The sequence below is a fragment of the Bicyclus anynana genome, chromosome Z (assembly GCF_947172395.1).
Source record: "Bicyclus anynana chromosome Z, ilBicAnyn1.1, whole genome shotgun sequence".
Lineage (NCBI taxonomy): Eukaryota > Metazoa > Arthropoda > Insecta > Lepidoptera > Nymphalidae > Bicyclus > Bicyclus anynana.
Window position 1 is genome coordinate 16,718,740 of NC_069110.1, and position 12,607 is coordinate 16,731,346.

At 35.6% G+C, this 12,607-nt stretch overlaps 1 protein-coding gene across 1 annotated transcript in view; it reads left to right on the forward strand.

The window, feature by feature from the left end:
- The window catches only part of LOC112046356 (peroxidasin), a 153,129-nt gene extending 140,539 nt beyond the window's left edge, over positions 1-12,590 (forward strand). The window contains exons 6-7 of the mRNA XM_024082983.2: positions 304-576; positions 662-12,590. Coding sequence (XP_023938751.1) covers positions 304-576; positions 662-3,513 — 3,125 coding nt within the window. The 3' untranslated portion in view covers positions 3,514-12,590. The remainder of the gene's footprint in view (positions 1-303; positions 577-661) is intronic.
- The last annotated feature ends 17 nt before the right edge of the window (positions 12,591-12,607 follow it).

Consider the following 12,607-nt stretch of genomic DNA (forward strand, 5'->3'; position numbering starts at 1 on the left):
ATTATAGGATATTTTTTGTCGCCATTAAGTCGAAAGTGGGTGAAACAAGGGTTGAAAGTTTATACGGAAAATCCTTCATTTTTCAAGTAATAAATATTTGTAAACATTGGTTAGCAAAAATGTTAGCTAGGTACCAGGAAAATACTAAAAGTAATGTCATTTAAGGTTTCTTACCCCTAAAAACTAACTCTTTAGGGATAGAATTCGCGTAGAAAATAGAAGTCGCGGGCGTTCGATAGCATAAGAATAAAATACGAGTACTTTTTAATTATCAAGAAATTAATCATATTTGTTTTATTTCAGGATTCCCAGTATTCACTACATTGCCGAGAAATCTGGTTATTAAAATTAATCAACCTAGTGCTCGCTTTGATTGTGTGGCTAAAGGAAAGCCTAATCCCTACATTTCTTGGTACTTTAACGGGGACAGAATTTTACTAAGCGAAAGAATTTCTATGCTTCACAATGGTTCTATAGTTATCGAGGACATTCAGCACGAGGATGCAGGACTGTATACCTGTCAAGCAGAGAATATTAACGGAAAAATAAAGGCGTCAGCTACTTTCGAAGTTATGGGTAATCAAATATTCACAACCAAATTTTTACTACAAAATGTGCTGTTATTTAATTACTTTATAATTATTTTTCTTTTTTGTTATAGTCGCTCCCGCCTTCATTAAAGTTCCAACGGATCAAACTATTGCAGTTGGCGAGACTGCTCAATTTATGTGTACAGCCAGAGGAGTACCTAAACCCGTTATGACTTGGTATAGGAACACTATGGTCTTACCTCCTAGCGAAAATATACTACTTACAGATGAAAATCGAAATTTGACTATAATAGAAGCAACTGAAGATGATGCTGGTTTATATCACTGCAGAGCTGAGAATTCCGAAGGTCTTACTGAAATATCTGCTATTTTGAAAGTAGAAAATTTCCAAATCGTTCCACCTAAGATAATATTGCGACCAGAAGACACAGATGCCTTTAAAGAAACTTCGGTGCAAATGCCTTGTGAGTATGAAAGTGATCCACCAGCAACTGTTGAATGGAGAAAAGATGGAAATCGTATAACACCAAATGAAAGAGTATCCATAACTCTAATTGGAAGTTTAGTTATCAATAACGTTACACTTACTGATGCTGGGCATTACGAGTGCACAGTTTTCAATGAAAATGGTCGCGATGCTGCTTCGCTATTTTTAACTGTCAAAGACAACGTATTACCAGGAGATGAATACATAAATATAGCACTTACAGAAGCAACAAGAGATGTTGACCAAGCGATTGCAAAAACCATAAAACAGCTGTTTAGCAACAAAAGTTCGGATGTCAACTATCATGATCTTTACAGAATGACTAGATTCCCAAATGCACCAGCAAGAGAAATAGCACGTGCAGCTGAAATTTACGAAAGAGCTTTAGATAAAGTACGGGAATTTATTCAAGCAGGATCGACAGTAACTTCAATGGAACCTTTCACATACGAACATATCTTATCTCCTCAACACTTAGACATATTAGCTAGATTATCTGGCTGTGTAGCGCATAGAGAAGCCAAAGATTGTTCCGACATGTGTTATCACAACAAATATCGCAGCATTGATGGTAGTTGCAATAATTTTGACTATCCCACCTGGGGCACGTCTCTGACTGGTTTCCGCAGAATACTTTATCCTATTTATGAAAATGGATTCAGTCAACCGACTGGGTGGAATAAAAATGTCAAATATAATGGTTACACTTTACCAAGTGCACGATCAGTGTCAGTATCCATTATCAGTACAACTGAAATAACAGAAGATATTCAAATTACACATATGACTATGCAATGGGGTCAATGGCTTGATCATGATTTGGATCATGCTTTACCTTCTGTGAGTTCGCAAACATGGGACGGCGTTGATTGCAAGAAAACTTGCGATTATGCACCACCATGTTTTCCTATTGACGTACCTGAAAATGATCCTCGAATAACTAATCGTCGCTGCATTGATTTTGTCCGAACTAGTGCAGTGTGTGGCTCTGGTATGACATCAGTAGTTTTTGGTAGACTACAGCCCAGAGAACAAATTAACCAACTCACATCGTTCATTGATGCCTCTCAGGTTTATGGCTTTGAAAAATCTGTCGCAGAAGACTTGCGAGATTTAACAAATGAAAATGGTACTTTACGAGTTGGAGCGCAATTCCCTGGTAAAAAACCCTTACTTCCGACAACTGGTTTAAATGCAATGGATTGTAGACGCAACCTTGAAGAAAGCACTCGCAGTTGTTTTGTTGCAGGAGACATTAGAGCGAATGAACAAATTGGTCTAGCTGCAATGCATACCATTTGGATGCGTGAACACAATAGAATCGCTACGAGTCTGAAAGCTTTTAATCCATTCTGGGAAGGGACGAAAGTTTACAATGAGGCCAGAAAAATTGTTGGAGCACAAATGCAGGTTATCACATATACCCACTGGTTACCTCTTATCCTCGGCCCAGAAGGGTATTCTCAATTAGGTGCTTACAAAGAATACAACTCCAATATTAATCCTTCTGTGTCGAATGTATTTGCTACAGCAGCTTTGCGATTTGGGCACTCGATGATAAATCCCATTCTACATCGCTACGACGAGAACTTCGAGCCTATAGCACAAGGTCATTTGCTTTTACGTAATGCTTTCTTTTCTCCTTGGAGGTTAGTCGATGAAGGTGGTGTGGATCCTTTACTCAGGGGAATGTTTACTACACCCGCTAAATTGAAAACATCTACACAGAATCTTAACACTGAGCTAACTGAAAAGTTGTTCCATACTGCGCATGCCGTTGCTCTTGACTTAGCTGCTATTAATATTCAAAGAGGTAGAGATCACGCTATTCCACCATATGCAAAATGGCGACAGTTCTGTAACATGACAGAAGTCAACGACTTCGAGGATTTGTCCAATGAGATTTCTGATAAAAGCGTAAGGGACAAACTTAAGGAACTGTATGGCTCTGTGCACAATATCGATGTTTGGGTTGGTGGGATTTTAGAAGATCAAGTAGAAGGTGGTAAAGTTGGACCTCTATTCAGATGTCTTTTGATAGAACAATTTCAGCGTTTACGAGACGGTGACCGCTTTTGGTACGAAAATCCCTCGACTTTCAAGCCCGAACAATTACGACAGATTAAAAAAGCAAACTTGGCTCGCGTTCTCTGTGACAATGGTGATAATATTGAATCAATCAACGAAAATGTGTTTATACTTCCTGAGGTGCAAGATGGGCTTATTTCGTGTGAAGATTTGCCATCAATTGATTTTCGATATTGGGCGGATTGTGAGTCTTGCGGTGAAGATAGTTACGATACTAAGTCCAATCGAGTACGCCGAGATGTGTCAAATGACCTCGATGGTCTGTTTCTAGAAGAAACCCACCGTATTGACGTATTAGAAGATCTGATGTACAATGAAATGAGATCCACAATTGCACAATTGCAGAAAAAAATACTATATTTGGAAAAAGCTTGCTTAAAGAAGTAAACGAAATTTTAAAAGCTTTCTTGACCTGACTTTGGAATTCTCATTGGTATAAGTCTACGTATAAATTATAGTATAATCTTGATGTATTATTATATTCAATGTTCACAAAAAGTATAAAAAACATCACAAAAAAATTGCATATATATATAAAAAGTAAAAAAAATACTCGTTACAATATAAGTTACAATCAAAGAAGTCTTGCGAAAATTTATCTTTTAATAAAACACTTCAAAATAGCTTTAAGTCTTTTCTATGTGGTCCAACTAAATAAGAATTGATTTTTAATTTCTGACTATTATATTACCTCTATACTCCCAATTTATGTTTTTATATATTACTGTAAGAAACTACCTAATGATTTATATTAAATCGATTAAATATATACGTATTTTGTTATAAGTACCCTTTATTTCTGAGCCCTTACTTCAGAGTTAGTGTTCTGTAGTCAAAGGAATAAGAATATATTATAGATTTACCATATTGTCTATATTTCCGTTTACCTATAATATCTTTTTAATCTCATGTACTTTCAAAATAAGACCGCTTCCATCTAAGACCGCATCGACACGTAGGTAACACCAGGTGAGATCGCAGTCAAAGGATAACTTGTCATAGATTAAAAAACAAAACCCTTATCTGAAATATTGTTTGAAAAAATAAAAGTCTGTAGGTACAATAGTACATGAAACACCTATGACTATTGTCTTACTATTTTTAAAGTTAGCGGAGTAAATACTTAGTTTGTTCAATGTTTTAGCCAATTTGCAACATCAATTTCATGTACGAATGGAATGCAATTTTTTTTATTCTACCTGATAAGCTCGAATATAAATATATACGTAGGTATATAAGTAACGGACCCTGAAGTTTAACCTGCGTACTTTCCATCTTCCCACGAAGAAACGTAGCTCATGTTACTCCTTTTAATCCACCGTTTCAGAGATTATAAACAGAACAGACAGAAGAAAATTTAAAAATCGATTGTTTTACCGTATTCTTCTAAAATATATATTATGAATTTAGTGGAAAGCTTTTAAAATAACAAGATGTTATACTAATTTTGTTTTAGTTACCAGATAGAACTCCTCAAAACACACACACACACACTGTGTTATCAGCACTACAGTGTTTAAAATGTCAAAAAGCATGACGTCACACTGAAAAGTGGCTGAAATCTTGCGTTAATACCCAAACATTTCCCATGCACAATATGTGAATGTGTTGAAGTGCCTGGTTAAAATATATATTATACCTTCTGCCTACAGAACCCAATCTCACGCGTTACTAACACGCACTACGTTACGAAAAATAGCCGGTTGCAATTTTAATGACGTCTCCGAAATAAGCTGCCGGTGTCCCTAGACGCAGGTCATTTATCAATACAATGCGTGAGGCGAATTCGGGTGGGTGGGAGGTGCGGCGGGGTGATGCCCAGCCGCCACGCCCCTGTGTTACCGGGGATACCCAAAATCTTATATTGCACAGCTCAAAGCACGATTTTCGGAAACGTCATAAACATTGCATCCGATTATACCTAAGTTTTTCTCAAAGCAGTATTAAAATACTCTTTTCAGAATTAAATAATTAATCAAAATTGTATACCTTACCTACTTATTAGTCATCAAATATCTGTATTAGGTGTCTATATACTTATACATGTCTATAAACATACTACTTACAAACTCTAGTCTTAACAATATACTTACCTATTAGAAAAATTGTATTATGTAACTTGAAGCAATGGATTTCTTTTGAATATACATATGATTGTAAGTATTATACCTACCGATGCAATATATTTTGTACTCGCTAATATAATTTATGGTTCGTTATTATTTTCAGATTTAAACATATATTCAAAATAATAAATAAGTATATTATTGTAACCTTCTAATAATATTTTAAGGTCTAAGTTTTAATAACGCTCGATGTAATGTAACAAATAATTCGAGTTACACAGTATTATTAACTTTATTTGCATTTAATGTAACAACTTGAATTTAAGTTAATTTACATTACGGATTGTTTCGTTAGTCAACAGTATATACGGTATTCGAATAGGAGAAACGAAAGGATCCGTCCTTTATTGAACATAGCGGGGTCAGTGTCACGAATTAATGAGGAAATGGTCAGTCTGAATAGGTAATTGACGAGCTTTCGTAGTAGGTGCCATAATATGAACGCGATTTTAAATTGCGCTTACAGTATACCTAAGCATTGAATGCATAAATAGTACATATAAGAGTTGTAAGAAGTAGGGAGACGCAGTGTATTAGGCAGGGACTGAGAGATCCTCTAAGTGTAACTAACAAAACTACACCAAACCTATACGCAATTTTTTTACCAATAGTAGCATGGTTGAACTGTGCCGTGAGTAGGTAGCTTATTGCCATTGGAAGGAGTTCGATAGCCAGAATAGGTAATTACTCGTAGATTTATCTTATTAGCAAACTTAACCCATTGCAATCACCAAATGACCAACGTAAATGCGTTCGGTCATAACGCATGCTTTTTACCGACTTCAAAATAAGGAGGAGGTTTACAATTCAACGCGTATGTTTTTTTTAATGTTTGCTGTTTTTTTAATGTTTCCATAACTTCGTCATTTATTAACCAATTTTGAAAGTTACTTTTTTTGTTTGAAAGAGTTTCCAGATTTTATTTTCATTAAAATCGGTTTTAGTTAGTTTAGTTAGTAATTTTGTGTTAAAATCAAAATAACTGAAATACGTCTTTGAAGTCGGTTCCATTTCTAATTTATAAAGATAATGTTTATATATAAATGCGAAAGGCTGGGAGATAGTTTATTGTCAATATGTATCCGCTAGGAATATGCGATAGGGCCGGGTAGGTCTAAAGACGGAAGGAGTCGCGGGTGTCCGCTAGTTTAAAAAAAATTGGATAACTTACTTATATACCTAATTATTAGGTTTGCGTTGACAAACCTACAGAAAAGCATTTTTTTTCTGCAGGTACATGGGTACATATATGCGTATTCTGCGTAGCTCTGAGTCTGTAACATTTGTCACAATTGAGGGTATCACAGCTAGAAAAGTAACGATTATTTCGTAACGCATCTCTTCGCTGTGGCTGTCCACTGCCACTGCATACACATTACTTTTTATGAAACCCCATAAAAAATTAAAGGGGTCAAGTCTGGTCCGGTACAAAATAATCCAACCCCAGAGGTAGGAAAATAGGGGATGATTTAGTGCTCATCAGTAAAGTAAAACCACGCATAACTTTTTGTAGAGTAGTCTGATTTTTATAACTCTTTTTTTTATTGGATAGGCCTCGAAGTTGGCCCCATATAAATTAATAAAAAATAGTTTCTACCCTAAGGGTGGGAAAATAGGGGTGATATATTCATAATTCACAGTTTAATGCTGATTGCTTGTGTAGTTGGTACACACCTACCTATTATACGAACAAAAAAGAGAAAAAAAGAAGAAAGTATTTACGTAAAATTCGTTAAGTAAGTTCGTCGGAGGGGTAATTTCATAATATTTTTTTTTATGTAGATAACCTAGGTAGCACCATTCTAAGCACATTCTAGCTATCACTATATATTGATTTAACTTCATAAATACATATACCTACTGCCAAAATGATTACCCTTACCTTCCTTTTGACTTCGCCGTAGTCGGGTAAAAATAAAATGATAACAAAATCAGATACATTTTCAAACAACAAAAACAGCACTGTGAAGCAATATAGCGAATAAAGTAAATGGCAATCATTATCATTAAATTCTTGCTCATTAATTTAATAATCCCCTGTAGTAATTCCATTGGGACAGCTTTCTGTTACAGACGCACAGATTGAATTAACTTGCATTAAGTATACACAGCTTTTTACACAACAATGCGATTATAACACGTACCTATGAATTAATTATACCTATAATTCTGTTATAACTAGAGGAAGCCCGCGACTTCGTCCGCGTGGAAGACCCTATTCAAAAATTCTTGAATCACATTATATTTCATGTCTTTTTTATGATTTATTAACAATTTTTTAAAACTGTTAACTCTTAAAATTAAGGACTTTCCATACAAACTTTCAATCCCTTATAATTTTATTTTAGGGTCAAAAAGTACTTACCCATTTAACATTATACCAAAATTCATCTTGATCGGCTCAGCCGTTTAACCGTCAAAATGTAACAGACAGGCAGATTTACTTTCGCATTTAAAATATTAGTATAGATAATAGCGGATGCCCGCAACTTCGTTAGCGTAAAATTCAGTTTTTCGTAAATCCTGCGGAAACAACATTTTTCCAGATTTTTTAACCTACGTTAAAAAAGCGTCCAAATACAACAAACGCCTTACCTTACCTTATCAGCCGATAGACGTCCACTGCTGGATATAGGCCTCTTGCATGGACCTCCAAGCACAACGATCTCGAGCCGCTAGCATCCAGCGGCTCCCTGCAACCCGCTTGATATCCTCGGTCCACCTAGTGGGTGGTCGCCCAACACTGCGCTTTCCACAACAAACGCATTCCCAAGTAATTTATTTAAGTCATGTTAAAGGTATGTGTTCACACGACAGCCTTTTTAAAAAACCGATGCTTTTTTCGAGGAATGTTGCATTTTCAACTTTAGACTTTGGAAATAGACCTTCATTACATCATACTATATTTGAACGCTTTTTTAACGTCCGTTAAAAAACTCTCGTGTGAATGAGGGCTAAAATGATTTATATGTACCGACCTATTGCTGATATGTAAATAAATAATAAAAAGATTTTCACGACCTCCGTGGCGCCGTGGTATGCGAGGTGGATTTACAAGACGGAGGTCCTGGGTTCAATCCCCGGCTGGACCTATTGAGATTTTTTAAATTGGTCCAGGTCTGGCTGGTGCGAGGCTTCGGCCGTGGGTAGTTACCACCCTACCAGGAAAGACGCCCCGCCAAGCGATTTAGCACTCCGGTACGATGTCGTGTAGAAACCGAAAGGGGTGATGATTTTCAGCCTCCTCCTAACAAGTTAGCTTGCTTCCATCTTAGATCGCATCATCACTTACCATCAAGTGAGAATGTAGTCAAGGGCTAAGTTAAGAAGAAAGTCTCTACACAGTATGAAGGCCGATATGACGTTTTTGTAGCAAAAAAAAACAGTTTTCCAATTTTATAAAAAAAAATAACAATTACCTATTCAATTTATTAAAGATTATTTGTAGATTTTTCTACTTCAATGTATTCTACATACCTGTGCTTACGATCTAGAACTAAAGGAACGTTCTAGAGTATTTCAATTACATAATGTTAATTCAATTAAAAAAAAAATCATTTATATTTAATGAGTAGGTACATATTTGGTACTCAAGTAGGTACTAAATTAGTTTCTTCTATTATATACATATTATACCTACATATACCTAATCTATAATTATCGTATTAGATCTAGGTACCTAAAATATGAAATATTTTGATTCTATTTATTCAATATCTTTGTGTCTAGTAAAAGTAAGCATAAAATTAAACCTAATACATATTTATAAATGATGGTCTTTACTATATTGAATTGTAAAGTATGGGTTAAGCCCTGCACCATGGTGTTTGATAAACATTGCATTGCTGCACTATTATCTACCTGTACCAACGATATTTTATACTAGCTTATTAGCAGGAGCGTTGCTACCACCGTAGCCGTATCAATGATAGGGGGCCCCCGGACTATAGAGGCCCCTTACGTGTGAAAGCATATATTAGGAAAATGTAATGCATAATCTCACTGATTCTGGTGCTTCCCGTAAAAAAAAACACTTTAGAAATTACAAAAGGCAAAAAAGCTATTTCTTCTTTCCCCTAATTTAAGCGTCGCTGTCATGTTTTATTTTAGGTAAGCATTTTTGTTTTTTATAGCCCTTTATGTGGGCCCCTCAACTAATTTAGGTACAGGGCCCCTCCAAAGCACGGTACTCCACTGCTTATTAGATATCTACATGTTAGGTACGTGCTTACAAAATCGTGCCCACAAACTCTGACCACTATATTATATAGTTAGAGGCACAACTATCCGCCCACTTTAATATACTCGCGTCATATTAGAGTGGGCGGATAATTGTGCCTCTGAGTATATATTTGTGTATACACCTACGTATAGTTTAAATAACTTTGGTTGTTTACTATGCAAGACTAAATGTAATTACGACAATAGCAGCTTAGTATTCACGTGCTAGAGCCATATCTAAAGCATAAAATATCGTTGACGTATACAACAATTTATTTATTATAAATCAATCAATCATTAAAGTATTTACCTAAACAAATAATAATAAAAACAAATCTACACAATATTTTCCGAACAACTTACAACTACATTATGTTTTAAAACAATACAGTTATCTACCTACTTATCTAGGAAAAGGCAAATGAATAGGTAGGTACATACTTGTAGTACTTCATAATCAATATCATTCCGTTTTCAAGTAGGTACCTACCTAAGTGATATGCCAGTGGGCTATAATAATATTCCAAATTCCAATGGGCAGGGATACAACCTAGCACCTTTCGGAAATAAAATAAAAGTAAATTAGGCTACATAAAGGTATTCTTGTACGCGACACTCAAAGGTTGTAAATTTGTAGTGCACTAGATACCTACCAACTGTAATTTGTGTTCATGCATTAAATAATTCATTAGTAACATAATGAATTAGTATAGGTAAATATAATTCATGATTATAAATTTTAGGTAAATACTAAATATATTAATTTGAATATAAATCTAAACACAGCCCTGACACACAACACGAAAGCCGCACTTTTTCAATGAATATAATACTACTTGTATGAGTTGTATGTATGTACTTTTATATTATGTAGTAAACTTCGATTAAGCGGTACCTACATAGGTAATATCTTGTACCGAATCGTAAATCTATGGGTAATATATTAAAGGCACTGTGGTAGAATATGAGTTAAACGTTGAAGCGAATTAATATTTACATGTCGCTTGTTTATTGTACAGCTGCTTTTGTTCAAAAATACTAAATACCTATCCTAAAATATTGAATTAATATTTTAAAAGCTTTTTTCAACTATGTTTATCTATAAAAATATGTAGCATCATTAGAGCAATTCAAAGTGATGCTGGTTATAGTCTGGCAAGTTTGTTGATAACACTCCCATGACATGCGGGCGACAGGGGGAAAGACTGTGCGGTGTGCGTGGGTGCGTGGAAATCGTGCGTGCGGGGATGTGACGTGCATCAGTCGTGGGTTTTTCATTAATCGTTACACGCCCCCCGGCCCGCGCTGAACATCGGGAGTGTTATGAACGAAGTTGCCAAGCTAAAGATTAAACATGAAAACAATTTTAGAGATTTCGCAGTCAGGTTACCGTTTAGGCAGATTACAGACGGGGCGGGACAGCGGCGGCGACGTGACGTAATAGCCATATAGTAGATCTAAAACAATTATTATCTCGTGAAGAGAACAGGCAATAGACAAATGTCGACATTAGCGGCGGAGTTGTTCCAGTCCTGGCTTTTTTGCCCTAACACAGCGAAAGAGAGCAATATTTCCACCCTCCACCGCTATTGGTTGACATTTTGTGTATTATCGATAGCACTAACGCCGGAACGGCTGAGACTAATTGGCGTGATTACTAATTTATAATGAAACAAGACGTCGAATTATTTTGATCCAGGATTCGTACTTGATAATACAAAGGACCGTTTGCCGTTTGCCGTTTGCCGTTTGCTTTTTGTGACGTGTTTATCATTATTATTCTATAACACTAATGGGTACATTACAACTGCTCACGTTTCGTCTTCTGTCTGCCTAAACCAGCTTTTCGTATTCACGTTATGTCTATTAAGTAGATACTCGATTATACAACGCCAACGTCAACAAATGCGAAATCCCTTATTGTTAAAAAAATATCAATGTTTAGTGTTCTTGTCATGTAATTATAAGGCTACGAGTAAGTTCAGATTAAGAATGATTTGTTACTGTAACTTGTAAGTGATAATTTTATACAGAAATTCTCTAAGACCAGTTAAAGGTCGGTTCCTACGATTGATTCCCACTCGGAATCTTAGGTCTTTCTTTAGTAATTAGAAATAGGCAGGCAGGAAGGAAGTACTACAGGCAAACATCATATAGATAGGTATGAGGTATACTGGCAATTCGCCGGCAACCATTTGCTGGTGAAATTACATGGGACGTAAGTGGTTGCAGCTTTCTGAAACATAAAAATCGTACGTCGTATTATGAGCGCTTGGTGGAAGGGACAGTGGCATGGTCTTCATAAATTCAAATATACGTTGCCCACCCTTAGCTCTCATTACGAACCTCTATCTTTCATTTTGTATAATTAAAAGTTATAGTCGTTCCTTCTTCTTCTTAGAGTGCCTCCCCATAACTGAAGGTCGGCGGACAGTTTTCTAAACTTTTCCTTGTCCATATCTAGACGGAAAAGTCCTTCGACTGTCTTTATGCCAGTCCACTCCCTTATATCGTAGCCAGGACTTCTTTATTCTTCCTTTTGCCTGCAATCTTGCCCGTCACCATGGTTTGAAGCAAAGGTATTAATCGTGTCGCAAAATATGCCTTAGGTACGCTTTCTTCCACTGCTTGATGGTTAGTAGTGCCTACCCTAATTATTTTAAACATTGCGCACGTCACTGAGAAGAGGTGTGACTATATCATTTTCAAAAACCATTCACCGCTTTATAAGAATATAAAAAATCATCTTTCTATTGCATATCATCTACAAGTTGCAGTTAATCTGAACATAGTCGGAAATATATTAAATAATTCACATAATTGCGTATTTAAAAGTATGTAATGGACCAAAATGGCACAATGCTATCGTGGAAATTTAATTTTGTTTGCCTAAGTTTACAAAAGGAAGTTAGCAAGACATTTTGGTCTATTATTATTTTTTAGAGAGATCTATAGTAACTTTGAGCGGAAATCGCAACCACGATTATGATAAATTATAATCAATAATGATGATGAATGTTCATAAGTTAAATGGAATATTAATATTATTTATATTTTTTCTTGTCCTTTTCACTGCAATAATAATAATTAATGCGTTTGTCAAAATTATATATATGTGTACATATATATAATTA